Source organism: Micromonas pusilla, assembly GCF_000151265.4.
Source record: "Micromonas pusilla CCMP1545 genomic scaffold MICPUCscaffold_1, whole genome shotgun sequence".
Lineage (NCBI taxonomy): Eukaryota > Viridiplantae > Chlorophyta > Mamiellophyceae > Mamiellales > Mamiellaceae > Micromonas > Micromonas pusilla.
The window spans coordinates 369774-396673 of record NW_003315882.1 but is presented as its reverse complement, the minus strand read 5'-3'; the positions used below and the strand labels follow the sequence as shown (position 1 = coordinate 396673).

The following is a 26900-nucleotide window of genomic DNA, read 5'->3' as shown; positions in this document are numbered from 1 at the left end:
GATGCAGGCGCCGTTGCGCGACGCGGTGCATTCGTTCATCGAAGAGGGGGACGCGGCCGTCGCCGCGAGCGTGTTGGTGCTCCAAGGCGGCAGCGGGTGCGGGAAGTCCGTCCTCGCGGAGCAACTCGCTCTGACGGTAACGTACGAGGGAGAGACGTTTAAACTGCCCGCGGACCGTGCCCCAGAGGTGTGCGTCATGACCGCGGCGTTATCGCACGAGACGACGCCGTACTTCATATGGCGGTGCTTCCTTCACTGGCTCTTCGCGGAGGAGAGAGAGTCGCATCACTTATCCCCGACGGCGATGGGCGCGATGCGAAAACAATCCAGCGGCGGCGGCTTGGACGTGAACAATCGGTCTTCGGGGATGCCGCGCGCCGGCGCATCCACGCGAGCGATGAACAGAACCGCGAGCAGCAGGGGGGCGAGGCAGGGGATCTCGCTCGCGACGATGGACAGCGGCAACAGCGCGCGGAGACTCGCGCCGTCGCAGACGCCGTCGTCGCTGAAACAGCGATCGCTCTTGATGCTCTCGAAGAACAGCACGTTCGGGTCGGGAAGGAAGATGTCGCCCCTGGATGACAAAAACACGAACGGCGGCGGAGACGACGCGGGTCTGAAGAAGCAAGGCTCGATCAAGAGGACCTTGACGACGAGCGAACCCGAGGCGGAGGAGGCGCTCGTCCCGGAAGCCGGGTTCCAAATCCACCGAATCATCATGGACCGCATGGCGAGCAGCAACGAGAGCGGCCGCGTGGGCTTCAAAAAAGAGTCCGCGAAGGGCGCGTCTTCCGCGGAGATCGCCGCCGCGGAGCTTTTGTTCCCCTCCGGCGACGCGCACATGGAGATGTTGGCGTCGATGATGACGGAGAAGGACTGGGACGACGCGCACCGCCTGATAAAAACGATTCTCGTGCACGTGGTGGCGAGATCGAAACGCCCGCTGCTGTTTGTGATCGACGACGCGCACTTCTGCGACCCGACGTCGTGGCACCTCGTGGAGTGGTTGTCGTCGCCCGCCGCGGCCGCGGTGAAAGGCAAGCTCATGGTCGTGTTGACTGGGTTATCCCACCCCGAGGCGCCCAAGTTTCACACCGCGCGCGCGCGTCGTCTGAAACCCACCGGCGAGGGCGTCGTGCACGTGGACGAGCTCACGGACGACGAAGTCAAAGCCCTGACGGCGAAATCGCTGGGCTTACACCCCGGCGAGTCCGTAGCCCCCGAGCTCGAGGCGTACATCGTCGACCACGCGAACGGCTCGCCGCGCATCGTCGTCATGCTCGTGGACCTCCTCTGCCGCGAAGACTTGGTCGCCGTGAGCGCGTCCGGCGTGCACTCGCTCGCGAAGGGCAAGACGTGGGCGACCGCTTCGGATTCCCACGACGGCGGCTCCTCGACGCATCTGAAGGGCAACACCGGCGAGGTGAGCTACGCGTCGCTGCCGGACTCGGTCAGGTCCGCGCTCGTCGCGCGCATCGACATGCTCACCGCCGTCGAGGCGGACCTTCTGAAGTGCGCGTCGTGCGTCGGCGTGGAGTTCCCCGTGGACGTCCTCGTGCAGATCATGGAGCACTCACTCCCGGTTCTGTTGGGCCTCCTCGAGTCCATCGAAGCGCAGGGACTCATCATGTTGATCGAGCCCGGGGTGTACAAGTTCGTGTACCCGCTCCAGGCGGAGGTGGCCGCGAACCTACTTCTCACGACGCACCGGGAGGAGATCAACGCGATGCTCGCGTCCGTGTACGAGATGGACGCCACGGACGCGAACCCCATGCACGCGGAGCGCGCGGAGCACTACGAGAAGGCGGGAATAGGGTACGAGATCGCCGCCGCGGAGTGCCACGCCGCCGCCGCGGACGACGCGGAGGCGACGGGCGCGTGGGCGACGGCGTTGTCGCACGTTCGCGACGTCGTGGACGTCGCGCGCGCGCAGCCCGAGTGCGCGAACGAGCTCCCCGTGTTTCTCGCGAGGCTCGCGTCGCTCGCCGCGCTCGCCGCGGCGGACGAGGAGGACGTCGGGCACGCGTCCAGCGCGTCGGACGCGGCGGCGTCGAGGAAGGAAGCCGCCGATAGCGCGAGGGAGGCGTTGCGGCTGATCGTGGACGTCGAGACGAGAAGAGGGTCGAGGGCGACGCTCTTGGAGCAGGTGGTGTTCGGGCCGGGGACGAGCGCGCAGCGGCTGGCGGACGCGAAGGCGAGGGCGAAAGAGGCGCTGGCCGCGCTCGAGCAACTTAGGTAGGCGAGCGCGCGAGCGCGTCTCGGACGAGGAGTGTCGCGTGTTGTGCGTTGAAAGCTACGTCGTGATGAGTACCGTGTACAGAATAGTGTGTGCCTCGGGACTGTTTTTTCTTCTCGCATTAAGGTCATGGTGGGGTAATTCACGATTTCAGAAAAAAAGTACGAAATTTATACTGAATACGCATACAGATGGCAAAAACGTACGCGAAAGTACTTTCGTACGCGCCCACGCGCCGTCGCTGCGCGGATCAATCCGAAACTTCGTCACGATGTTGTACATCATGTTGCCGATGCCCTCACAAAGTTTCGCGATTTTAGAGGGCTGGAAGGCGGTTTTCGGACCCCTAAGCGACTCTTTTTAAAAATGATCCCCCGAACACGTGTACAGTTTCCCCGAACACGTGTAGTTGTACTGTACAAAGTTACAACCTAACGCGCGTTACACGGCGGGAACACGTGTCCAGATATGCATTTATGCGGTTAAAAGTAAGTGATCTGAAAATAAATTCCGAGATTCGACACGTTCGCTGGCGAAAGGTCGCGACGCGGGAGGAGCGGTCTCCGGGCGTCGCCGACGCGCACATCGCGCGCTCCATCGCGCGGAGCCGCTCGCTCGAGACGCCGCAGCGCGCGCGCGCAGGCACCGCATCCCTCGCGAAGGCGCGCGGCAAGTTTCAGCCGAATCTTCTAATACCCTAATACCCTAATACCCTAATAAATCTGTTGTCGGCCGCGAATCGAAACATGCCCGCGGTGCGACGCGCGACGCGCGCGTCGACGCGCGAGAAGTCGTCCTCGAGCGATATATCCAACGGCAGACACGACGAGGAAGTCAACGGCGTCGACGCGAGCTACCCCGCGCAGGCCGCGCGGATTTCCTACAGGATTTTCGAGCGCAGGAGGGCGTGGAGACTCGCCATCATACGGCCGTACGCGGCGGTGCATCACACCGGTCTGTGGATGGCGATCCTCGTCGCGCTCGCCACGATCCTCAAAAGCAGCGGCATGGACGCGCAGGTCGGGTCGCCGCGCGATCTTTGTCCGAAGTGGGCGGAAGCGATCCCGATCGGTGCCGTCGCCGCGGCGATGGCATCGGCGTACCTCACCGCGGTCGTCTTCAAGACGACGTGCCCGGCGACGTACGAGAACAGCTACGAGATCGTGTGCGAAGTTTTGAGCTGGATTGGCGCAGCCGCGCGGCACTACGCGCTGCTGCGAGGGATCACGGTGTGGAGGCCGCTCCGGCCGCTCACGATGGCGACGGGCATCGTGTCGCTGCGATACGAGTTTTCGAAGCAGGCGGGGTGGTTCTTGGCGAGGTGCGTCGCGGACGCGGGCGGTCACGCGGGCAGGCGGTATCTCGAGGGCGCGCACGGCGGCGATTACGCGCGGTGTTTCGCGGCGGAGATCCCGATGTGTCTCGTCAAGATCGCGTTCGGGCTGTCGTTGCACTGGGGCTTGGAGCGACGGGACCGCGCGCGGTTTTTGGAGGCGCACGCCGACGAAGACGCGAGGCATCTCTCGGCGTTGCCGCCGCGACGGAGACGGTCGTACTCCGAGGGGGAGGGGCGCGGGTCGGGCTTCGCGGGCGGGGAGTCGGGCTTCGCGCGCGGGACCGGCGTCGCGATCGTCGCCGCCGTCGGATTTTACGCGTTCGAGCACATGTGCCTCGGCTGTTAGACTACACGCAGGCTTCAGACGGGAGCATCTTAAGGATAGACAAAAAAATATTTTCTCGAGTCGCGATCTCGCGCGCTCGCGTCACACCGCCTCGGCGCCTCCGACGCCTCGCTCGCGCGCGCTCGCCGCGACGATGAGCGCGGCGGAAGTGCGCGAGGCGCTCGCCGAGCTCGAGGCGATCATCGCCGCGGACCCGGCGAACGCGGACGCGGAGCTCCTCGCCGCCGCGGAGGAGCTCCGAGACGCGATGCGCGACGCCGAGGAGGCGACGACCGCCGGTGCCGACGCCGCGCGCGAGGACGACGACGTCGTCGTCGCGGTCCCCGGGGACCGCGACGACGCCGCGGACGACGCGGACGCCGCGCGCAAGCGCAAGCGCGTCGAGGCGGGCGAGGACGCGAAGGACGACGACGACGACGGCGACGACGACGACGACGACGACGCGCGCGCGGCCCCGATCCCGACGCGCGCGCCGAACGGCGACCGAATGCACCCGCGGAACGCGTACAGGGAGAAGAACCCCGACTTCGCGGCCCTCGCGAAGAGACACCCCGCGCTCCTGCCGCACCTGCGATCGCGCGGGAAGGGACGGCACGTCATCGACTTCACGAGCTACGACGCGACGCGCGAGCTGAACGCGGCGATGCTCGCGGTCGACTACGGGATCCTCCGCTGGACCGTCCCGCCCGGGCACCTGATCCCGCCCGTCGCGAATCGCGCCAACTACGTCCACTGGATCCAAGACCTCCTCCGCGCGTCGCGCCCGGACGGCGTCGAGATCGCGGGGCCCACCGTCCTCGGCCTCGACGTCGGCGTCGGCGCGAACTGCGTCTACCCGCTGATCGGCGCGGCGACGCACGGGTGGCGATTCGTCGGGTGCGACGTCGCCGACGCGGCGCTGGCGGCGGCGACGGCGAACGCGTCGGCCAACGCGAACGTCGCGTCGCTCATCGAGATCCGAGACTCGAGACGCGGCGAGGGCGGAGGCGAGGGCGGCGGCGGCGACGGGGTGTTACTCCCCGCGATCAGGGACGGCGAGCGGTTCGCGTTCTCGATGTGTAACCCCCCGTTTTTCGAGACGATGGCCGAGGCGGAGCTCAACGCGGGGACCAACTTCGGCGGGACGGAGACGGAGATGTGCTACCCGAACGGCGGCGAGCACGCGTTCGTTCGCGCGATGTACGAGGACTCGCTGACGCTGCTCGACCGCGTGCACTGGTACACGACGATGTGCGGGAAGAAGGAGACGATGAAGAAGCTTCGGAGGGCGCTCGAGATGCGTTCGTCGATCACGTTTCGGACGACGGAGTTTCTTCAGGGCCGGACGATGCGGTGGGGGATCGCGTGGAGTTTCGCGAAGGACGCGCTCGAGAAGACGAACCGGCGCGGCGCTTCGAACGCGAACGCGCTCGACGCCGCGACGACCGCGGCGGCGACGCCGAAGTGCTGGCGGATGACGTTCGAGGTGCAAGCGAGCGCGCGCGGGCGCGCGGGGAAAAAACCGCCGACGGCGTCGGACGTCCTCGAGCGGCTGCGGCGGGAGCTCAGCAGCGCGACGACGACGTCCATCTCGATCGAGACGGACGCGTCGGATCCGCTGCGATTGAACTGCGCGCTCGAACTGCCGTCGCCGTCGCCGTCGTCCACCTCCAGGGGCCCGCCCCACGCGTTCACCGCGAGCGTGATGCGGTCCGCGCCCGGGACGCTGACGGTCGCCGCGGCGTTGGCGGAGGGCGCCAAGTCGAGAGACGCGGCGAAGACGGCGTTCGCGACGGCGATGGCGAGGGCGCGCGCGGCGATGCGATCCCCGGAAACATACGAATAGTTAAGTTAGATGCCTAGCTAGTTCGCGGCGACGTTCTTCTTGACCTTGAAGACGACCGGGAGGTCGCGCGCGGGCAGCGCCCAGTACGGAAACTCGTCTCCGTCTCCGTCTCCCTTTCCCTTGGCGCGCTTCGCTTTGCCGCCGCCGCCCGCGTCTCCGAGCCCGCCCCTCCGCCGGCGTTTCCCGCGGCCTCTCCGTCCGCCTCGCGTCGCGTCGCGACCCCAGCGCGACTCGCCGATCGCCCACGGACGGCTGCTCCCGGTCGCGTGCACGTCCTCGCGCCACGCGGCGCGCGAACCCGCGTCGCCGTCGCCGCCGTCGCCGCCGTCGCCGTCGCCGTCGCCGCGCTCTTCGAGCGGCGGCGACGGCAGGTGCGTCCACCCCACCGGCGGCGGCGACGCCGTCGGATCGCCCCCCCCGTTCGCGTACGCCGCGTCCAGGACGCTCCCGACCTGAAACTCGTACCCGCTCCTGCGCTCGCTCAGCCACCGCCTGAGTTCTTTACGTTTCTCCGCGCTACCCGCGGAGACGACGTGGTCTTCGTACCGGTCGTTGCTGCACACGACCGCGTCGCGCTCTGAGGGTCGTTCCATACGAGCGAATGTCGGGGTGGAGTTCAAAGGCGTCAGAAGCGGAGTTGAAAGGCGTCGAAGGCGGGGATTGAAAGCGAGGGGTGGGCGGAGAGATGCGCTGGGCGAAGTCCTCAAGGATCGGCGTTCACCACGCCGACGCGGTCGTATGGGGACCAGTGTATGGGACGCACCTAACGCGAACGCGATGATGCGCTTGTCGTCCGCGTCCCTCGCGTTCGGCGCGCGCGTCACCGTCGTCAGCATCCCGCGCCGCGCGAAGTCGTGCAGCACCGTGTTTCTCCACGTCGCGTTCCCGAGGTACTCCACGTTCCCCGGGACGAGCGTCTCGAGCGAGCCGCCGTCGCACAGGCCGTGCAGCGGCCCTTCGACGTAGGAGCGGGGAATGAACGCGTGCGGCGTGAGCCGCATCGACGCCCACGCGTCGCACTCGAGCGCGAGCGCGACGCCGCGCGACAGCGGAAGGCGCGTCCGGCAGCCGTGCTTCGCGTACAGCGACGCGGAGTACGTCCACGCGAGGTTCGCGCCGTCGAGGACGACGATCGAGGGGCGCGGGCGGCCCGCCGGCGAGGTCGACGACGGCCCTGATGACGTCGTGGTCGGGGCGTCGTCGGAGCCCGCGTCGTGGTCGTCGTCGTCGTCGTCCGCGACCGGCGGCGCGCGCGCGCGCGTCGCGACGGAGACGTTCCGCCGCGACGCCACGCGCGACGGGGCGATCGTCGGCGGCGGCGCGCGCGCGACGAGCGTCCTGAGAGCCGCGCGCGACATGGGCTTGTGCGGCCGGCGGAGGCGCTAACAACGGGGAAAAACGCGGCGGCGAGCTCTACTTCTTCGACACCAAAGTGAAAGAACACGACCACAAGATTCAAAAAGACATCCGTCGCGGCCGCTCGCGCACAACGCACGCTCGCGACCGCGGCCTTCCGAGACGCTCGGGAGCACGCGCGATCGCGCACACGCCGCGCAGGTAGGCGTCGCCGCGAACCGCGAGGTCGACCACCGCGCGCGTTTCCGCGTGAACGACCGATCGCGAAGTCGGCTTCGAAGTCGCCAGATCCACCGCCCGATCGTATTTCTCGCGGCGACAACTCGACGCGCGCGATGAGCGGCCCGACGATCGACGGCGACTTGTGCGCGTCCAGGCTCAGGGCCATGCGCGCGTCCTGGACCGCGAACGCGGAGCCGATGTGGGCGAACGCGACCGCGTGCCTCCTGGGCACGGGCTCGAACAAGGAGGACGACCTTCGGTACCTCAAGTCCGCGTCCATGCAGATCTGGCTATTCCAGTACGAGCTCCCGGACACGCTCATGCTCTTCACGAAGGACGAGCTGCACGTCGTGACGGGCGGGAAGAAGGCGACGCTCGTGTCATCCGTCGCGGAGAAGGTGCTCGCGGACGCGAACGTCACCGTGGTCGTGCACGTCAAGCCCAAGGGCGAGGACGGGAAGACGCAGGTGGACGAGGTCGTGGATCTCATCGCGGAGAGAGGCCTGATCGTCGGCGCGGTGGCGAAGGAGGCGGAGGAGGGCGCGCTCGTGACGCACGCGCACGCGCGACTGAAGGAGAAGGGCGTGAAGATCGTCGAGGTGGCCGCCGGGCTCGCGGACGCGATGAGCGTGCGCGACGCCACCGAGGCGACGACGATGAAGAAAGCCGCGTCGCTCGCGGCGAAAGCGATGCGTTGGTGCGTGGATACCATCGAGGGCGTCGTGAACGACGAGACGAAGATCTCGCACGCGAAGCTCTCGGAGCAGTGCGAGGACGTCATCCTCGAGCCGTCGAAGCTCGGGATGAAAGACGTCGAGGCGGAGGACGTGGACATCTGCTACCCGCCGATCCTGCAGTCGGGCGGCGAATACGAGCTCAAGCTGAGCGCGCAGAGCAGCGATAAGAAGCTCCACTACGGCGTGGTGACCATCTCCCTCGGCGCGCGCGTGATGCAGTACTGCGCGAACGTCGCGCGGACGCTGATGATCGACCCGACGAAGGCGATGGAGGACGTGTACGCGGCGGCGCTCGCCGCGCAGGAAGCCGCGTTGAAGGCGCTCGTGGACGGCGCGGACCTCGCGGCGCCGCACGACGCGGCGAAGGCGGCGCTGATCGCCGCGAACCCGAACGGCATGGGCGAGCAGCTCGCGGCGAAGCTCGGGAAGACGATCGGGACCGCGATCGGGTTGGAGCTCCGCGAGAGCTCCATGACGCTCGGGCCGAAGTCGCGCGGCGCGCCGCAAAAGATTAAAGCCGGGCAGTGCTACAACGTCCAGATCGCGCTCAACGGCCTCGCGAACGCGGACGCGAAGGAGGGCAGCAAGTCCGCGACGTACGCGATACTCATCGCGGACACCGCGGCGGTCGCGAAGGACGGCGCCGCCGCGGACGTGATGACGAAAGCGACGACGAAGGCGCTGAAGGACATCGCGTACCAAATCAACGACTCCGCGGAGGAGGAGGAGGAGGAGGCGGCGGCGGCGAACAAAAAGCAAGCCAAAGCCGCGCGCGTGGAAGAAGGCGGCGTCGTCATGGACGCGAAGACCAGAGGCGAGGAAGGCGGCCCCACGGACGAGGACGCGCGCCGAAGGAAGCAAGCCGCGCTCGCGGACAAGAAGAACCAAGAGACGTACGCGCGCCTCGTCGGCGCGAAGAACGCGATGGCGTCGGGCGGCAAAGGCGGCGCGACGGCTGATTTCGTCGCCTACGAGTCCATGGCTGACGTCCCCGTGCCTCGAGGCGCGGACCCGGTGCTCGCGGTCGACCGCGACAACGAGACCGTGCTGCTTCCGATCCACGGCGGGCTCGTCCCGTTCCACATCATGGCCGTGAAGAGCGTGAGCGTGACGCAGGATGGCGGTCGGTCGTTCGTGAGGATCAACTTCAACGCGCCCACCGCGCCGGGGGCGATCGCGGCGAACAGCACGTACCCGGCGAACATGAAGTTCCCGGACCTGACCTTCCTCCGCGAGATTTCGTACCGCAGCAGCGACACGAAGCATGCCAACTACATCGTCCAGGAGATGCGCGCGCTGAAGCGGACGGTGTCGCAGCGCGAGACGGAAAAAGCCGAACGCGCGACGCTCGTGCGACAGGAGCGGCTCGTGCTGTCCCACGGCCGCGTGCACCGCCTCGTCGGCCTGTGGATGCTGCCGACGTTCGGAGGAAGAGGAGGGCGCAAGGCGGGGACGCTCGAGGCGCACACGAACGGTCTGCGGTACGTCGGCGCCAAGGCGGACGAGCAGGTGGACATCATCTACTCCAACGTCAAGTTTGCGTTTTTCCAACCCGCGAAGAAGGAGATCAAGACGTTGATTCACTTCCACCTGCACAACCCGATCATGATCGGCAAGAAGAAGACGCACGACGTGCAGTTTTACATGGAGATCATGGAGGCGGTGCAGAGCCTCGACGGCGGGCGACGGAACATGTACGACCCGGACGAGATCGAGGAGGAACAACGCGACCGCGAACGCGAGAAACGGATTCACAAGGAGTTCAGCGGGTTCTGCCGCAAGGTGCAGGACATCTGGGAGAAGGACTTCCCGCAGCTCAACCTGGAGTTCGACTCGCCGTACCACGACCTCGCGTTCGACGGCGTCCCGTTCAAGAGCACGGTGCGGATCCTGCCCACGGCGACGTGCCTCGTGGAGCTCACCGAGTTCCCGCCGCTCGTGGTGTCGTCGAGCGACATCGAAGTCGTGAACCTCGAGCGCGTCGGGTTCCACCTGAAGAACTTCGACATGGCGATCGTGTTCAAAGACTTCACGAAGGACGTCCATCGCATCGACCAGATCCCGGTGCAGAACCTCGACAACATCAAGCAGTGGCTCGGAACGCTCGACATCAAGTACTACGAGGGCAAGGCGAACTTGAACTGGAAGCCGCTTCTGAAGCAGATCAAGGAGGACCCGGACGATTGGCTCCAGGCTGGCGGATGGGAGTTCTTGAACAACGAGGTCGAGGACGACGACGACGAGGACGGCGAGGGGGGCGAAGAGAGCGAGTCCGACTTCGCCCCGAGCGAGTCCGAGGAGGAGTCCGAGGAGGAGTCCGAGAGCGAGTCCGTGGAGGAGAGCGACGACGACGACGAAGAGTACGACGAGGACTCCGAGGACGAGGGCATGGACTGGGACGAGCTCGAGGAAGAGGCCATGGCCGCGGACGAGGAAGCTTCCGACGGCGACGACGACAGGAAGCGGAAGAAGGGCGGCGGCGGCGGCGGCGGGAAGAAGCAGCGGCGATGAGACGAACGATTGTCGTGCTGGGCTGGGGGGATTGGATTTTCGAACGCGAAGACGGTGAGGCGACGCGACGCGACGCGAACGCCACGCGTCCGAACCGCGCGCGACTGAAAACGGAACGCGACGAAACGATTCTTATTATAAAGCTACCGTCGTCGTCTCGTCCTCCTACACCTACACCTACGCGTAGTCCTCGTCGCACAGTCGCGGCGAGCGCACGCGTATGTCGTACACGCACGTCTCCGGCTCGTTCACTTCCACGCTCGTCGCGCCGTCTCTCGCGCAATAAAATCTCGCCTCCCCGCCGCGTCGGATCGCCGCCGCCGCGGGCTCGTCGTCGTCGTTCGCGCGGGCGCCCTCGCACGTCGCGCCGCGCGTGAAAATCTCGACGCCGACCGCGTTCGCGTCCGCGGCGTCGCGTGTCTTCCGTCTCGACGTCGTCGCGGCGTCGTACGTCCCCAAGGCGACCCTCGTGACGCCGCCGGCGTCCGCGTGATACTGCGTGATCGCGCCCCCGCGGCAAATCTCGTAATTCCACCACCCGGCGGCGTGATAGTAGCACGTCTCCGTCCTCTTCTTCCTCCTCTTCTTTTTCTTCTTCTTCTTCGTATCGTCCATCGCCGCGGAGGACGTCTCGGCGGCGCACATCCGCGCGTCGTCGTCGCACAGCGCGCGCTGCAGGTCGCCGACGACGTCCTCGTTTCCGTCGCCGTCGCCGTCCCCCTCCCCCCGCCGTCGTCTCGCGGCGGATACCGTCTTCTCCGCGATGGCGATGTCGCCGTCCCGCACGACGTCCGCGCACGCTCGGCGGAACACCCTGAGTTCGATCTCTCGCAGCGACGTCCCGGGGGCTCGACGCGCGAGCACGAACGTCTCAGACGCCTCCGCGGCGTCGCCGACGGTTGTTTCCTCGGGCGGCGCGCGGGTGATGATCGCGTGCGTTCGCAAGAGGCTCGGCGTCGGCGTCGCCGCCGCGTCCGCGGCGTCCGCGGCGACGTCCGCGTCGAGTGCGTCCACCTCGCACTCGCGCGCGAGACGACTCGTGACGACGTCCTCGTCGAGCGCGTCCGCCGGCGCGGTCGCCGCGGCGCGGTGGACGACGCGAACGAGCTCGCGGCAGACGTCGCACTTGACGTCTCTCGCGGCTCGACCGACGACGACGCGCTTCGCGAGCTCAAAATCGTCGTCGTCGGACAGCGCGGCCGGCGGGGCCTCGCGCGAGAACGCGCCCCTCTCCTCGTCGACGGTCGTCGCGGCGCGCGCCTCCTTCGCGACCGGCGGCGGCGCCGCCGCGGGCTTCGGCTCCGGCGTCTCCGCCGCGCCGTTCGCGTTCGCGTTCTCCGTCGTCGTCGTCGTCGTCGTCGTCGTCGCCTCGTCGTCGCTCGTCGTAGCCTCGTCGTCGCTCGTCGCGCGCAGGCCGAGCATCGCCTCGATGTGCTTCTCGATCGCGCGGAGCAGCTCGCGCGCGTCCGAGAACGCGCGCGCGGTCGCCTCTTCGCCCTCTTCTTCGCCGTCGTCCGCCGCGTCGTCGCGCGGGAGCGGGCACACCGGCCCGTCCAGCGACGTGCACCCGCGGTCGTCGTCGTCGTCGTCGTCGTCGTCGCTCTTATTCTCGCGGACGCTCGTCCATCGCACGCGACGGTCCGTCTGCCCGAGCGCGAGGACCCGCGCCGCGGGGAGGGGCTCGCGCAGGGTCGAGATGTTCAGCGGCCGCGACGGCACGGCCGCGAGCGCGGGCCGCGCGAGAAGCGCGAGGAGGGAGGCGAGGAGCGCGGCGAGGCCGCGCGGTCGCCCCGGCATCTCGCGCCCCCGAATCTGACGCCATCAGTGCTCGCCCGCCACGAACGCGATGAAATGAAAGAGATCTACTGCGCGACGCGCGCCCGCACGGAGCGCGCGCACGCCGAACAGATCGCGCGCCGCTCGCGACCGTCCTCTCGTCCACCGCGCGCTCGCGTACGGAATCGCGCGCGCGCGCCTCGCCTCGCCTCGTCGTTCGAACCGCGCGGCCGGCGTCGCGGGGAGACGAACGACCGGAAGTGCCCACGTCGACGTCCCGCGCCGCGAGCGATCGGCGATGAGCGCCGCGCGGATCTTCCGCGCCGCCGGGAGATCGATCGAACGCGCCGCGCGCGCGGCCACCGCGTCGTCCTCGTCCTCCCTCGCGCGCGGCGTGTCCTCCTCCTCCTCCGCGGACGCGGACGAAGACGCGCCGACGACGTCGTTCGGATTCAGAGACGTGCGCGTGGAGGAGAAGCAAGGCCTCGTCCGCGACGTCTTCGAGAAGGTGGCGCCGAGCTACGACCTCATGAACGACTTCATGTCCGCGGGCGTGCACCGCCTGTGGAAGGACTACCTCGTCGATAAGGTGGGCGTGTTCCCCGGGATGACGCACCTGGACGTCGCGGGAGGCACGGGCGACGTCGCTTTCAGGGTGCTGAGGGAGCTTCGACGCGCGGAGGAGAAGGCGCGGCGCGGAGGCGGCGGCGGCGGCGGCGGCGGCGGACGCGCGCGGGACTTCGACCCGGGACGCGTCATCGTGTCGGACATCAACCCCGCGATGCTCGCGGAGGGTCGGAAGCGCGCGCGGGGGCGGGGGCTCATGGGTTTGAATGCGGTCGACGCGAAGGGGGACGCGCTGCTCGCGAAGTTGGAGTTCGTGGAGGGGAACGCGGAGTCGCTGCCGTTCGAAGACGCGAGCGTCGACGTCTACACCATCGCGTTCGGGCTGAGGAACGTCACGAACGCGAAGGCGGCGCTGAGAGACGCGCTCAGGCTGTTGAAACCCGGGGGGCGGTTCATGTGCCTGGAGTTCTCGCACGTGACCCAGGAGCCGCTGCGATCGATGTACGACTTGTACTCGTTCAACGTGATCCCGGCGCTCGGCGAGCTCGTCGCGAAGGACGAGGCGTCGTATCGATATCTCGTCGAGTCCATTCGGAAGTTTCCGAAGCAGCGCGAGCTCGAGGACATGATGCGCGACGTCGGGTTTAAGTCCGTGTCGCACGATAACCTCACAGGCGGGGTCGTCGCGATTCACGAGGGGTTCAAGCTGTGATCGATCGATCGTAGATCGCGCGCCGCGCGTCGTTGTTTAGGCGCACGCGTAGACTAATAAGACGTGTCGTGTTACATCCACCGCGTCCGAGAGATCGCCTCCGCCTCGACGAGTCGCGTTCCGCGCTCCATCAGCGCGCGTCTACGGCTGCGTCACGCCCGCGCGCGGCACGCCGCCGCCGTCGAGGTCCTCCTCCTCGTACACGTTCGCGCTGCACCTGTCGCAGTACACGTGCGGCATCTTCACCTTGCCGCAGTCGCGACACCGCACCGCCTGACCGACGAACTTGATCCGTCGAAACTGGTTCCGCTTCCCCTTCCTCGACGGCGACACCTTCCGCTTCGGGACCGCCATGAGCGCGAACGGCGACGCCGGAGCGCGCGCGTCGTCCTCGGGAAGCGCTCCGCGCGAGGGCGGCGCGAAGATCGTCCCCGGTCGCGCCGCGACGAACGCGCCGGAGAAAGATCCGGTGGTGGAATCCGAGGACGGTCGCGACGTCGTCGTCGTCGTCAGCGCGCGCGTCCACGGCGCCACGCTCGCGGGCGGGGTCGCGCCGCGGCGAGGCGCCGCGGCGCACGTCGCCGCGATCGAGTGGAACGCGCGTCGCAACATCGCGACGAGGCGCGCGCGGCGGCGGAGTGCACCCTCCCCGCTCCGTCCCTGCACGAGGAAAGAAACCCTCGCAGGCGGGGAAAAGTAGTTTTGGGGAGTAGTACGACGTAGTTTTCGACTCAAACCAAAAACTCCTAACCTTAGGATAGAGATAGGAGGAGACAGCCAGCCACCATACCAAAGTCAACGCCCGCGCGGGCGCGCCCGCCAAAAAAAAGGAAGCTCTTCCCCTTCCCCCCGCACCCTCGCGCGCGCGTGGACGCGCGCTCGATGCCGAAACGCGGCCGGCGAGATGTCGTCACGCTGTCGGCCGAGCTCGCCGCGGAGATCGGGTGCCCCACGGAGATGTACGAGGACGAGCTCGAGACGCGCATGGAGACCAAATCTGGAGGCGTCCTCTCCGCGTTGTTCGCCCAGGTCGATCTGCTTCGCACGCGAATCTTCCCTCTGCTCTCGCAGACCGACCTCGCGATCGTCGCCGGGTTGAACCGCGAGTGCCGACGCGCGGTGTGGATGTACGCCCCGATCGACAACCCGAGATTCGCGGTCGAGGACTGCGTCGCGAGCGTCGAGCGCCTCCGCTGGGCCCGCGCGAACAATTGTCCGTGGACGGAGGCGACCATGCGTCACGTCGTCACGCGCGGGTCCCTCGCCGCGCTCCAGTTCGCCATCCAGTACGGCTGCCCGATGTACGCGGAGATATTAGTCGACGCCGCGATGTCGGCGGCGCGCGCGCGCGCGGACGACAAGGAGGAGTCGAAGCGCCGCGCGGACGTCTGTCGACATCTCAGAGCGCACGTCGCGGCGCTGACGCTCGACGTGGAGACGCGGCTCGACGACGCGGGGAGAGAGCTCGCGCCGCTCGCGCTCGAGCCGAGCGAACGGTGGAAGGACGTCCGCGACATGCACCCGCGGCAGATTCGGAAGAAGGTTGGGGAGATTCGAGACGAGCTGCGGGCGCTGCGGTGGAGAACGAGCGGCGGAGACGGCGAGGGAGGGGCGGCGGAGGGCGGCGGCGGCGGCGGCGGCGGCGACGCGGACGCGGACCCGGCGTCTCGTCTCGCGCGTCTCGAGCGTCGACTCGAGCTGTTCGAGCGCGTGATGAAGCTGAAACTCCGCCTCGCGTGCCTGCCGGGCGGGGACGGGCTGGTGCGGCTCGCCCGTCGGCGTCTGTCGGGCCCGTCCGGGGACGTAGACGCCGCCGTCGGGCTCGGCGGCGGCGCGACGGGCGGTTGAGCGCCGGGGAACAAGAACGAGAACGAGAGAGAGAGAGAGAGAAGCGAAGCGAAGCGACGACGTCGCGACCGAAACCAAACCCGCCCGCGATGCGACGACGACGTCGGCGTGGTAGCAAGATGTAGTAATAGTATTTTTCAATGCGACGACGAACGACGTTCGACCTCGAGCGTTCAAAGAATCACCCTCCGCTCTCTCTCTCTCTCTCTCTCTCTCTCTCGGCTCCGTCTGCCGGTCCCTCCGTCCGTCTCAACTCAGACAGCCTTGGGAACGAGGTCGACGAGACCGCCCTCGTCGAGCTCGTCCATGGTCGCCTGCAGCGTCTCCATGTCCGTGGGGAGCCCGTACCCGAGCCCGCCGCCGCTGTTCTGCTGAAGCTGCTTCAGATCCTGGATGTGCGTCCGGCGGAAGTTATCCACCGCGATGGAGATGTCCTCGTTCGACATGTCCATCTCGCCGAGCACCGCCGCGGCGAGCTGCAGCGACGGCTCCAGCGTCTCCGGCACGACCGCCTTCGCGCCCGCCTTCTCGAGCAACAGCCCGTTCGCGACGTCCTTCGCGCGCACGTACACCTTGACGTCCGGGTAATGCTTCTGCAACGCGTACACCACGCGGTAGTTGCTCTCCGCCGTATCCAACGTCACAACCGCGCACGACGCCTTCGCCGCGCCGACGGCGTGCAGCACCGTCTCCGCGCCGGCGTCGCCAAAGTACACCGGCATGTCGTTCGAGCGCCCTGCGTTGACGTTATCCGCGGAGATGTCCAGCGCGACGAACGGGATGAGCTGCTCGTTGAGCAAGTCGCCGATGATGCGGCCGACGCGGCCGTACCCGGCGACGATGACGTGCCCGCTCAGGTCGTCGTTCTCGCCCTCCTTCGCCTGCAAGGACACGACGCCGTCGTCTTGCTTGAGAACGTCCTTAAGCTTCGAGCCGAGGTTGGCGAGGAGCGGCGTCAGCGCCATCGTGAGGACGACCGCGAGGTTGATCTGGTTGACGACGTCCATGGTCAACAACCCGGCGCTCGCGGCGAGGCCGAAGGTGACGAAGGCGAACTCGCCGCCGGGCGCGACGTAGACGCCGGAGCGAAGCGACGCGAGCAGAGGGAGCCCGAACAGCGGCCCGCAGACGGCCATCACGCCCAACTTCCCGACGAGGAGCCCAAACGCCATGACGATGATGTTGAACGAGTTGGACATCAACACGCTCGGGTCGATCTGCATCCCGACCGTCATGAAGAAGAGCCCGAGGAGCAACCCGCGAAACGGCGCGATGTCCGACTCCACCTGTAGGTGGAACTCCGTCTCCGCGAGCAAGAGCCCAGCGAGGAACGCGCCGAGAGCCATGGAGAGGCCGAGCGATTGCGTCAGGAGCGACGTCCCGAGCGCGACGAACAGCGTCGTCGCGGTCAGGACCTCCGCCTTTCCGAGGTTGGCGATGCGGCGGTAGATGGGACGCAGGATGGCGCGGCCGCTCACCATGATGACGCCGATGGCCGCCACCGTCTTCACGATCGCCTTCGCGAGCGACCCGCAGATCGCGGTGATGGACCCGCTGTCCGGCCCCGCGAGCAACGGCACGAGCATGAACACGAGCACGACGGTGAGATCCTGGAACAGCAGGACGCTGAACGTCGCGCGGCCGTGCCGGCTCCCCGTCTCTCCGCGGTCCTGAAGCACCTGCAACGCCACCGCGGTGGACGAAAACGCGAGGCCCATGCCAATCACCACCGCGGGGGGCACCGCGAGGCCGCACGCGCACGCGATCGTCGCGCCCACGAGCGTGGACATCAGCATCTGCGCGCTGCCCATGCCGAATATGTACTTCGCCATGCTCTGCAGGCGCTCGAGCGAGAGCTCGAGGCCGATGTTGAAGAGGAGGAAGACGACGCCAAACTCGGCGAGAACCTTGGCGCCTTCGACGTGGCCGATGAGCCCGGTGGTGTACGGGCCGATCATGGCGCCGCCGAGGAGGAACCCGAGCACGGGGGACCCGCCCGGGATCTTGGACACGAGCGTCACCGCGAAGATGGACGTGAACAAGAGCACGAGCGCGTCCGTGAGACCGGCTTCCTCGGCCTCGTGCGCGGCGTGCTCCGCGATTTTCCTCTCCGACTCGGGAATCATGGACGTGATGGACTTCCAGCCCTTGTCGATCGTGGACGTGACGGACGCGCCCGTGTGCGACAGCGCGGCGCGGAACTTCGCCCCACCCGGGAGGATCATCCCGGCGAGAAACGCCACCGCGAGCGCGAGCCCCGCGCCCGTGGCGAGGTTGCTGAACTTCTCCGTGTCGGACGTGAACCACTTGGACGCGAACTGCTTCGACGACGACGTCGGCGAGGGCGCCTTCGCCTTGACGGTCTCGGCGCTCTCCTCCTCCTCCTTGTCCTTCTTGTCCTTCTTGTCCTTCTTCTTCGCATCCGCCTTCTCCGCCTTCTCCGCCTCCTCTTCGGCGGCGATCGACGCCTCCGCGGCGGCGGCCTCCTCCTCCTCCTTCACCTTCTTCGCCTTCTCTTTCTTCTTGAAATCCTTCGGGTTCAAGATGGCATCCTCCGCCTTGTCGAGCGAGGCGAGCTCCTCCTCCGCGACCGCCGCGGCGATCCGCGCGGCGATCACCGCCTCCATGCTCTCCTCCACGAGCCGCATCGCGTCGTCCGCGCGCGCGTCCGCAGCCTGCGCGAGCTCCTTCGCCTCCTGCGCGTTGGACGCGATCCCGGCGCTAAACTTGGTGCGGTCGTCCTTGTCCTCCCTCGCCGTCTCGTACGCCTTCTCCGCCTCCGCGACTCTCTCGGCGACGACGGCGACCGCCTCCTCCGCGGACAGACCCTCCGCGGTCCACCAGTCCTTCTCCGCAGCGGCGGGCTTCGCCGCGGGCTTATTAGAAGAGTCCTTCTCGATTTCGTCGTCGGCGTCGGCGTCTCCGTCGTCGTCGCCTTCGACGCCGACGCCCGCGGCGGCGAACGCTGCGGCTCGCTTCGCTCGCGCGTCGGATAACGCGAGCTCGGCGACGCCGTATCGCTCCACCGCGGCGTCCACCTTCGCCGCGGCCTCGACGACGAGCTCCTCCGCCGCGGAGTGATCCTCCCACGCCTTGACCGCGAGCTGCGCCTGCGTCTGCGCGACTTGCTCGAGGTCGGCGCAGCGGTCCGCGCACTTTTGCTCTTTGCGCTTCTCGTTCTCCGCGATCTCCGTGAACTTGGCGCGGTCGCGCTTGATGACCGCGAGCGCGTCGCGCATCGCGATCTGCTCCTCGTCGACGGGCTCGGTCGGGCACGCGTCCGCGGTGGCCGGCGCGGCCTCGCCCTCGGGCGGGGTCGCGCGCGGGCGCGTCGCGACGACGCCGCGGACGCGGCGAGACGCGCCGAGCGGCGACGAGGACGTCGACGTCGTGGTTCGGGCCACCCAAACGGCGGACGACGACGACGACGACGACGACGACGCCCTCGCGACGCGGCCGCGGCGCGCGTTGCTCGCGTTGCTCGCGGCGGCGCGGCGCGGCGCGGACGCGGCCGACGCGAAGACGCCGGGGGCGATCATCGCGCCGGCGACGCTCGCGAGCGCGGGCATCGAGGCGATAAACCCTGAAACCTCACGCGGCGCGGCGGACGACGGAAGGGGCTGCCTTCAACTCAGAGGATCCTGATTTCGTGTCGCGGACGGACGGGCGCGGGGACGAGACCGCGGGGGGTCGTGGCGCGCGCGAGTCGGCTCCGAAGACGAGCGCGTGCGGCACGCGCGGGGATGTGACGGGAGGGCGCGGACGTCGCGGACGCACGGGGGCTTATCGGCGGCACGATCGGAAAATAATAAATGGGACGACGCGTTTTGCTGAGCTCGATGAGTGCCTCGATCAGCGTAAACCGAGCCACGTCTCGTTGACCCTCGTCTTCGTGGGTTTAAACGTCGAATTGAAACCGCGTTTCACCGCGCGTCGCGGCCAGAGGGCCAGTCGTGGCAAGCGGTCGTGGCTCCGCGCGCAGCTCCGCGCTCCCGCTCGCTGTGAGAGTCAGTTCGCGCGCGCGCGGCGTCCTGTCCGCGAGGGACGAGGCGGCCGCGCGTCTCGAGCTCCGCGGCGGCATCGCGAGATGTCGCTCGCGGTGGACAAAGCCGTCGTGGTGCGCCTCCGCGCTTCCTCGCGTCGTCGTCGTCGTCGTCGTCGTCGTCGTCGTCGTCCCGTCTCTCGAGCGGTCGCTGATCAGATCGCTTCTCCGCGCGAACCACGACCGAGAGCATAGCGTCGCCGCGCCTCGCTGACTTCCCTCGCCCTCCCCGCGCCGTCCGTCCGTTCCATCGCGCAGAATCTCCTCGATCGCCTGCGCGCGAAAGACCTCGCGGAGATCCTCGTCGCGCTGCGCCAGAGCAAGCAGGGCAACAAGGCGGCGCTCAAAGCGCGCGTCGTCGGCGTCTGCGAGTCCGAGGTGCTGACCCGCGCGGCCGGCGGAAAGCACGCGATCGAGCGCGTAGTCACGGACGTGTGGTACAGGTTCGAGGGCGCGAAGTTCTGCCTTTCCCCGGGCGCCGCGGGCGGCGGCGGCGTGAAGCGCACGCACGGCGAGTACGTGTCCGGGCTCGTGCGAGCGGCGCGCGCATCGTCGCCGAAATCTCTCGAGGAGCTCCGCAAGCAACGCGCCGCCGCCGCCGCGGTCGGCGCGCTCGTGGCCAGCGGCGGCGCATCTTTTGCCGCGGACGCGGTCAGCAGCGGGATATGGGCGCGCGCGGTCGAGTCCGACCCGTTCTGGGCGCCGCACCCCGTGCCGAACGTCGCGTCGGCGCCGGGCGTGGTGATGTCGCCGACGCGGCTCGGCGCGAAGGGCGTCGCGTCGCGGCCGTTCATCCTCAGCAACGCGCAGGCGATGCTCCTGCGCGGGAAGGACTCGCGGTCGTACCAGTTGCAGCTCCAGTGCGTCATGAACGACGACGAGGTGCCGGCGCGGCAGCACTGGCCGTTTCTCGCGAACGTGCGCGTGAACGACACGCCGCTGCCGGTTATGTTTCGGCAACCCGGGAGCGCGATGGGAAAAGCCGGGAGGGATCCGCCCGTGAGCGTGCCGTTGGGCGTCGCCGTGGAGGGGCGGAACGTCCTCAGCGTGTCGTGCGCGGATTCGCGCATGTTCACGGTGCTGATGCGGATCGTGAAGAGGCGAAGGGCGGAGGAGGTGAAGGCGCGTTCTATACGCTGGTCCCCATACGACCCCGTTCGCGTGGTGAACGCCGATCCTTAAGGACTTTACTTCCCGGCGTCTCTCTCCGCCTACCCCTCGCGTTCAATCCCCGCCTTCGACGCCTTTCAACTCCAACTGACGCCTTTGAACACCACCCCGACGTCGCTTTGAATGATGGAACGACCCTAAGGCGCTGGTGCCGGCGCCGGTTTCGTTTCCAAACGCGCGCGCGCATCTGGAGCGGTCTCTGAGCGGCGGCGGAAGCGGCGGGGTGCCCGGCGCGGACGACAGCGACGACGACCTCGTGATCGAGGACAACGCGGTCTTATCCCTTCGCTGCCCGATATCGGGGTTGATTTGCAAGACCCCGGCGCGGACGCGGCGGTGCAAAGGTTTGGCCGCGTTCGACTTGGACACGTACGTCTCGCTGAATGAAAAAGTTCGCAAGTGGACGTGTCCGCACTGCGGCGAGAGCGGGAGACCCGCGGAGCTCGTCATCGACGGCTTCCTCACGCGAGTCTTGGGCGTCCTGCGCGCGCGCGGCGGCGACTCCGCGAGCGTGAGCCGCGTCGAGGTCGAGCCCAGTGGGCGGTGGCGGCCGTGCCCGGACGACGAAGGCGGCGGCGGCGGCGGCGGCGGCGGCGGCGGCGGCGGGAAAAGAAACGCGAACGAGTCGGCTTGGGTCCCCGCGGAGGCGATGAACGGCGTCGTCTTGGGCGTCGGCGGGAACGTCTTACACGTGCCCCCGGAGCTATACGCCGGGAGTGAGTCGGCGACGAAAGGCGGCGGCGGGGCGAGAGCCGGCGTGACGACGATCGACGCCGAGGACGACGACGCCGGCGACGAGACGGACGAGGAGGAGGAACGACGACGCGCGATTCGCGAGGCGACCGCGCACGGGAACGACGCCGCGCGCGTCCCCGTCGCGGCCGCGGCGGAGAGCGCCGAAGACGTCATCGTCATCTCGGACAGCGACGACGACGACGACGAGGAGGAGGAGGAGGAGGAGGAGGAGGAGGAGGAGGAGACGGCGGCGGCGGAGGAAGGCGTTGAAACCGGCGTTGAAACCGGCGTTGAAACCGGCGTTGAAACCGGCGTTGAAACCGACGCGGCGAACCCGACGCGCGCGATGGACGCGGCGACGGCGGCGGCGCAGCGCGCGGTGGAACACTCGACCGCCGCGCTCGCGGCGATGCGAGCCGCCGCCGCCGCCGCGGTCGAGTCCTACAAGGCGTCGAGAGAATCACTGTCGAGCGCGCCGGCGGCGACGGCGACACTGGAGAGCCCGGGGGCGTACGCCGCCGCGGCCGCAGAGTATTACGACGGGCCGTCGCCGCGGCTGGAGGCGGCGCACCGCGCGATTTCCACCGCGAACGAGCTCTTACGCGCGGGCGGCGACGCGACCGCGACCGCGACCGCGACCGAGACCGCGACAGCGACGCCCGTCCCCGTCGTCGGCGCGGCCGCGGCGCGGAGCGTCCCGAGCCCGGGCGCGGTCGCCGCGGGCCGAGCGCCCGCGCCGGGGGCGGCGCCGTCGCCGGGGCTCGGCGAGGCGGCGGGGGAGCGCGCGCCGTTGACGGTGCGGATGCGTCGGCCGACCGCGGGCGCGGGGTCGGCGCCCACGGCGCCCGCGGCTCGCGCGCCGCCGCCGCACGACGACCTGGACGCGCTCGTGAGCCAGTGGTTCGAGGAAGGGCGAGGGCGCGCGGGCGGCGCGGGCGGGTCGGGGAGCGGCGGCGGCGGCGGCGGCGGCGGCGGCGCCGACGCCGTCGTCGTCCTCGAGGACTCCCCGTAGCGTCGTCGCGACGCCTCGGATAACCGCTTTAAAAGCGATAATAGATTACAATCGCACGTCTGTCGCGTCGCGTCGCGTCCCGTCCCGTCCCGTCCCGTCCTCCGACCCGACCTCAGATGGTCTTGAACGGCTGCATCGGCGCGAACGCGACGACCAACCCGTCCAGATCCTTGGTCAGCCTCACCGAGCTCGCGAGCCGGCTCCGCGGCGTGACCGTCTCCGCGACGTCCGTCAACACGAGCTTCTCGTCCAATGTCATCTCCGGGATCGACGCGATCACCCCCGGCGGGACCGAGACGTGCGCGTCCGGGCCGCACTCCGGGGACACGATCGGGGTGTTCGCCTCGAGCTCGGGGATCCCGCTGTTCGCGAGCGTCTCCGCGAGCGTCCGCCCGACCATGCCCTTGACGACGTACCTCTGGCCCTCGTGCACCACCGTGACGTCGATCCTGCGAGCGGAGGATCGCGAGGAAGGTGACCCGGGCGCGGGTTCGGCGACCGGGGCGAGGCGAAGCGAAGGGAGCGCGCGGGGACGGCGCGCGATCGAACGACGCGGGGGGGGGGGGGCGGGAGGGAGAAAACCCTCGATCGAGCCGACGACGCGAAGAGACGCGCGCGATGAGCGAGGGACGCACATCTTCGACGCGGTGCTTATGAACCCCGGGTCCGCGGCGGTCGCCATCCCGGCCCACCCGCGGGCGGGCCGAGCGGTGCGCAAGTTCAGGAGCGCGCGTCGGAGAGCCATGCGGCGAGGCGCGCGACGGAGTGGCCGGGTGGCGATCGTCGCTGCCGCAGCAGTGATGACGAAAAAATTATATTTTCGAAGCTGAGGAAGAATCTTCAGAGCACACCGCGCCCGCTGGGCGTCCTCCCCTGCCCTCGCCGCGACCATGTCCACGTCCTCGCCGGCGTCGGCGCCGCGGAAGAACGCCGCGGCGCTCGCCGAGGCGCAGTCCGACCTGGAGATGTTCGACGTCGTGCTCGCGCCGGGGGACGACTTCGACATCTTCCGCGACGGCCCGATGCCCACGGGGGAGACGAAGCCGCGAGCGCTCGTGCATCGCGACGCGGACTGGCACAGGAGCGTGCACGTGTGGCTGATCGATCGCGCGACGCAGAAGGTCGCGCTGCAGAAGCGCAGCGCGAAGAAGGTGCGACGGGGCGACGCGTCCGTCCGTCTCTCGCGTCGTCGTCGTCGTCGTCGTCGTCGTCGTCGTCCTCTCCCTCGTCCTCTCTCCGCGAATCGAATCGTTCGGCGAGGGCCTCGCGGCTCGACGTCGCGCCTCGACTCACGCCTCCCCGTCGCCCACCCCTCGACTCGCGGCGACCGTCAGGACACGTTCCCGAACCTCTGGGACATCTCCGCCGCGGGGCACATCGAGTCCGGGCACGACAGCAGGGACACCGCGGTCCGAGAGCTCGAGGAGGAGCTCGGGATCGCGTGCCTCCACGACGAGCTCTCCTTCGCCTTCTGCGTCCCCGCCGAGCAAGCGCATCTGGGCGGCTGCAACTGCTTCGAGGACGTGTACTTCTTAGAGCGCGACGAGACCGTGGACATGGCGCCCGGGGAGGCAGAAGTCAGCGGCGTGAAGTGGGTGGATGTGCGCGAGCTGTGCGACGCGTGGCGAAGAGACGACGGCGACGTCGTGCCGAGGTCGGCGCAGTACGTGGACGCGTTCGCGTCTCACCTGGAGAAGCACTACGGCCCGCGGGAGGCGGGCGGGGGCGGCGACGCGAGGTGAGGCGCGGCGGGCGCGGCGCGGGCGGCGCGGGATAGGATGTGCGTAGAAGAGGGTAGCGTAGCGCGAATTCGATTCAGACAAAAAACCCAAAGAGTACGAGTACGTGTGATTTCTGGCTAGGAAAGGCTCTGGCGGTCGCGGTCTGGGGCCAGCAGCGCCGCGGAACCGTTAGCTCGTCCCGTTCGACCGCGCGCTCGCACTCTCTCTCGCGCGCGTCCTCGCTCCGTCGCGCGATGAGAAGCGCGATGACGTCGCGCGCGTTCCTCGCGACGCTCCTGCTCGCGATCGCGACGCTCGCGTCGATCGCGCGACCCGCGCTCGCGACGTCGCTCGATCTCGAGCGCGATCGTCAGCATCTTAAAAATCACGCGCCGCGCCTCCGCGGCCCGCGGCGGACGCTTCGCCAGGTCGGCGCCCCGAGCTTCGCGGGGAGCTACCTACCGGCGTCCGATTCGTCGTCGTCGTCGTCGTCGTCGTCGAAAGGCGGCATCCCGAAGGAGTGGCTGCGGTCCACCGCGCCGTCGACGCCGTCGTCGTCCGCGAGCGGCGCGACGAGGGCGCCCCCCGCGACCGCGGTCACGGCGGGCGCGCCGTCGCCGTCGCCGTCGCCGTCGCCGTCGTACTCCGCGCGCGAGTCTTCCTCGTCGCCGTCGCCGTCGCCCGCGACGACCGACGGCCGCGACGATCGCTCCCGCGCGTCGTCGAAGACGGACGAGCCCCCCGATTGGGCCCCGATGGCTCCGCCGACGCGCGCGACGTCGAAGGAGACGGAGACGGAGACGAAGGCGGCGGCGGCGAGCACGACGGCGGCGGCGCCGTCGCCCTCCTACTCCTCCTCTTCCGCGCGGTCTTCGTCGTCCTCGAGGGATGCGGAGAAGACGCGCGACGCCGCGACGACGACGACGACGAAGAACGCGACGAGAGACGCGTCGCCGTTCGCGCGCCCCGCGAAGGACGACCCCGCCGCGTCGTCGTCGTCGTCGTCGTCGTCGTCGTCGCGCTCGAGCGCCGCGCCCGCGCCCGCGCCGTCGCCCGCGCCCGCACCGTCGCCCGCGCCCGCGCCCGCGCCGTCGCCGTTCGAGCGCGACGACCCCAAGGAGGACGGCGACGGGTACGCCCCGATGTTCGACGCGAAAGAGACGGAGGCGCTCGACGCGGCCGCGAAGTTCTCCTCCGCGGGGTCCGAGGGCGAGAAGCCGAAGAAGGACGCGAAGAAGAAGGACGCGGCCGCGTCGATATCGTCGTCCGACGCGGCGCGCGGCGGATCGAGCGCTTCCCCCGCGCCCGCGCCCGCGCCCGACGCGAGCTCGCGCGAGTCCCCGATGTTCGACGGGAAGGAGACGGAGGCGATCGACGCCGCCGCGAAGTTCTCCTCCGCGTCGAAGAAGGAGGACGAGTTCGACGCCGCCGACGACGACGAGACGGGAGGGGTCGAGGACGACGACGCGGAGGACGACGACGACGCGGCGACGAGCGGCGGCGCGTCGAGCCGCTCGCCGGGGACGCGGCCTTCATCGAAGAACGCGTCGTCGTCGTCCGCGTACCCGGACGAGGGCGACGCGAAGGGCGATGCGAAGGGCGACGCGAAGGGCGCGGCGACCGGCGCCGCCGCCGCCGCGAAGGACCCGCGCGAGGCGTGGGTGCACGACGCCGACGACGTAGACGCGTCGTCGTCGTCGTCGTCGTCGTCCGATGCCTACGACGCGGACTACGACGCGGACGTGAAAGGCGAGGGCGATTACGGCGGCGACGCGAAATACGACGACGAGACGGGCGAGTTCGACGCCGCGTCGCGGAAGAAGGAGGAGAAGAAGGCATCCCCGAACGCGAGCGCAAGCGCAAGCGCCGCGAGCGCGCGCGGAAACGGAAAAGACGACGACGACGACGACGACGACGTTTCCGGATACTTCCCCTCCCCCCCGACGGCGAAGGTGCCTAAGGTGCGTTCTATACACTGGTTCCCATACGACCGCGTTCGCGTGGTGGACGCCGATCCTTAAGGACTTTTCCCGGCGATTCTCTGCGCCCACCCCTCGCTTTCAATCCCCGCCTTCGACGCCTTTCAACTTCAACTGACGCCTTTCAACTCAACCCCGACGTTCGCTTGTATAAAACGGCCCGAAGTCGTCGTCGGGTCCCCCCGCGTCCACCGCCGCGACGACGACGTACGGAGCCGCGTCCGGCGGGACCGGGTCGAGCGGCTCGCCGAGCACGAAGGACGCCGTCCTCGCGCAGCTGCAGTCGTACCAGTTTCACATCCTCGGCGTCGCGGTCTTGCTCGGCGTCAGCCTCGTGGCGCTCTGCCGCAGAGGCGTCGCGGAGGAGTGGACGGAGCCGTTTTCGCCCGGAGGGAGAGGCGGCGGCGGCGGCGGCGGCGGCGTCGGGAAGCGCGACCCCATCGCCGCGTCGCAGTGGTCGAGCGCGTGGGACGACGGCGACGACGACGGCGAGTGGACGGACGAGTCCGAGGAGGACGTCGAGGCCGCGAGAGAGACGGACACGCTCGTGTCGCGCGGTGACAAGCGGTGGAACGACGACGACGACGACCGCGATCGCAGTTTTTCCGGCTCCGGGGACGAGGCGCTTCGTCGATGAGGCGGGTCGGGTTGGTTTTCATTCATCGCGTCGTGACTACGCGTGACTATGTTATGACGACGCGTCTAATAATATCCCTGACGTTTAAAACGTGTCGAGCCTCCCGCCGCGTTCGCTCCCGCCGCGGCCGCG

At 68.7% G+C, this 26900-nt stretch overlaps 15 protein-coding genes across 15 annotated transcripts in view; 10 read left to right on the top strand and 5 right to left on the bottom strand.

Annotated features, from left to right (window-relative positions):
* MICPUCDRAFT_49967 (uncharacterized protein) overlaps nucleotides 1–166 on the top strand; it is a gene marked incomplete at its 5' end in the record, with an annotated part of 3346 nt that extends 3180 nt beyond the window's left edge. The window contains one exon of the mRNA XM_003055348.1: nucleotides 1–166. This exon is cut by the window's left edge and continues 1131 nt beyond it.
* Nucleotides 1–2239, top strand: part of MICPUCDRAFT_49966 (uncharacterized protein) — a gene marked incomplete at its 3' end in the record, with an annotated part of 2866 nt that extends 627 nt beyond the window's left edge. The window contains exon 1 of the mRNA XM_003055347.1: nucleotides 1–2239. This exon is cut by the window's left edge and continues 627 nt beyond it. Coding sequence (XP_003055393.1) covers nucleotides 2–2239 — 2238 coding nt within the window. The 5' untranslated portion in view covers nucleotide 1.
* Nucleotides 2240–2779: 540 nt separating this feature from the next.
* On the top strand, nucleotides 2780–3971 carry MICPUCDRAFT_61157 (uncharacterized protein). Its single transcript, XM_003055346.1, has one exon. It carries the CDS (start codon nucleotides 2983–2985, stop codon nucleotides 3916–3918), a length of 936 nt encoding a protein of 311 aa, XP_003055392.1. The 5' UTR covers nucleotides 2780–2982; the 3' UTR covers nucleotides 3919–3971.
* An 80-nt stretch (nucleotides 3972–4051) lies between these two features.
* On the top strand, nucleotides 4052–5831 carry MICPUCDRAFT_49964 (sam-dependent methyltransferase; the record flags this gene model as incomplete). Its single annotated transcript, XM_003055345.1, has 1 exon — nucleotides 4052–5831. One exon carries the CDS (start codon nucleotides 4052–4054, stop codon nucleotides 5741–5743), a length of 1692 nt encoding a protein of 563 aa, XP_003055391.1. The 3' UTR covers nucleotides 5744–5831.
* Nucleotides 5832–6224: 393 nt separating this feature from the next.
* On the bottom strand, nucleotides 6225–7101 carry MICPUCDRAFT_49963 (uncharacterized protein; the record flags this gene model as incomplete). Its single annotated transcript, XM_003054802.1, has 2 exons — nucleotides 6225–6242; nucleotides 6277–7101. 2 exons carry the CDS (start codon nucleotides 7099–7101, stop codon nucleotides 6225–6227), a joined length of 843 nt encoding a protein of 280 aa, XP_003054848.1.
* Nucleotides 7102–7410: 309 nt separating this feature from the next.
* Nucleotides 7411–10726, top strand: MICPUCDRAFT_24033 (global transcription factor group C). Its single transcript, XM_003055344.1, has one exon. The coding sequence runs from the start codon at nucleotides 7435–7437 to the stop codon at nucleotides 10567–10569; it is 3135 nt and encodes a 1044-aa protein (XP_003055390.1). The 5' UTR covers nucleotides 7411–7434; the 3' UTR covers nucleotides 10570–10726.
* Nucleotides 10727–10746: 20 nt separating this feature from the next.
* MICPUCDRAFT_49961 (uncharacterized protein) lies at nucleotides 10747–12366 on the bottom strand (the record flags this gene model as incomplete). Its single annotated transcript, XM_003054801.1, has 1 exon — nucleotides 10747–12366. The coding sequence occupies one exon, from the start codon at nucleotides 12364–12366 to the stop codon at nucleotides 10747–10749; it is 1620 nt and encodes a 539-aa protein (XP_003054847.1).
* A 277-nt stretch (nucleotides 12367–12643) lies between these two features.
* Nucleotides 12644–13624, top strand: COQ5 (ubiquinone biosynthesis methyltransferase COQ5, mit; the record flags this gene model as incomplete). The annotated part of the gene is made up of 1 exon (XM_003055343.1): nucleotides 12644–13624. One exon carries the CDS (start codon nucleotides 12644–12646, stop codon nucleotides 13622–13624), a length of 981 nt encoding a protein of 326 aa, XP_003055389.1.
* Nucleotides 13625–13765: 141 nt separating this feature from the next.
* MICPUCDRAFT_12645 (uncharacterized protein) lies at nucleotides 13766–14236 on the bottom strand (the record flags this gene model as incomplete). The annotated part of the gene is made up of 1 exon (XM_003054800.1): nucleotides 13766–14236. The coding sequence occupies one exon, from the start codon at nucleotides 14234–14236 to the stop codon at nucleotides 13766–13768; it is 471 nt and encodes a 156-aa protein (XP_003054846.1).
* A 270-nt stretch (nucleotides 14237–14506) lies between these two features.
* MICPUCDRAFT_49958 (uncharacterized protein) lies at nucleotides 14507–15636 on the top strand (the record flags this gene model as incomplete). Its single annotated transcript, XM_003055342.1, has 1 exon — nucleotides 14507–15636. One exon carries the CDS (start codon nucleotides 14507–14509, stop codon nucleotides 15470–15472), a length of 966 nt encoding a protein of 321 aa, XP_003055388.1. The 3' UTR covers nucleotides 15473–15636.
* A 177-nt stretch (nucleotides 15637–15813) lies between these two features.
* MICPUCDRAFT_1552 (monovalent Cation:Proton antiporter-2 family) lies at nucleotides 15814–17547 on the bottom strand (the record flags this gene model as incomplete). Its single annotated transcript, XM_003054799.1, has 1 exon — nucleotides 15814–17547. A coding segment is annotated over one exon (1734 nt), but the record flags the coding sequence as incomplete, so codon positions are not given.
* A 2012-nt stretch (nucleotides 17548–19559) lies between these two features.
* On the top strand, nucleotides 19560–22431 carry MICPUCDRAFT_49956 (uncharacterized protein; the record flags this gene model as incomplete). The annotated part of the gene is made up of 3 exons (XM_003055341.1): nucleotides 19560–19589; nucleotides 19773–20678; nucleotides 20827–22431. The coding sequence occupies 3 exons, from the start codon at nucleotides 19560–19562 to the stop codon at nucleotides 22429–22431; spliced, it is 2541 nt and encodes an 846-aa protein (XP_003055387.1).
* A 112-nt stretch (nucleotides 22432–22543) lies between these two features.
* MICPUCDRAFT_49955 (uncharacterized protein) lies at nucleotides 22544–23176 on the bottom strand (the record flags this gene model as incomplete). The annotated part of the gene is made up of 1 exon (XM_003054798.1): nucleotides 22544–23176. The coding sequence occupies one exon, from the start codon at nucleotides 23174–23176 to the stop codon at nucleotides 22544–22546; it is 633 nt and encodes a 210-aa protein (XP_003054844.1).
* Nucleotides 23177–23429: 253 nt separating this feature from the next.
* MICPUCDRAFT_9258 (uncharacterized protein) lies at nucleotides 23430–23870 on the top strand (the record flags this gene model as incomplete). Its single annotated transcript, XM_003055340.1, has 2 exons — nucleotides 23430–23582; nucleotides 23766–23870. Coding segments are annotated over 2 exons (258 nt in total), but the record flags the coding sequence as incomplete, so codon positions are not given.
* A 548-nt stretch (nucleotides 23871–24418) lies between these two features.
* Nucleotides 24419–26768, top strand: MICPUCDRAFT_49953 (uncharacterized protein; the record flags this gene model as incomplete). Its single annotated transcript, XM_003055339.1, has 2 exons — nucleotides 24419–26113; nucleotides 26298–26768. The coding sequence occupies 2 exons, from the start codon at nucleotides 24419–24421 to the stop codon at nucleotides 26766–26768; spliced, it is 2166 nt and encodes a 721-aa protein (XP_003055385.1).
* Between the last annotated feature and the right edge of the window lie 132 nt (nucleotides 26769–26900).

Excerpts from the sequence above, each read along its gene's own strand:
- MICPUCDRAFT_24033 (XM_003055344.1), top strand. The coding sequence starts at position 7,435 with ATGAGCGGCCCGACGATCGACGGCGACTTGTGCGCGTCCAGGCTCAGG.
- MICPUCDRAFT_61157 (XM_003055346.1), top strand. The coding sequence starts at position 2,983 with ATGCCCGCGGTGCGACGCGCGACGCGCGCGTCGACGCGCGAGAAGTCG.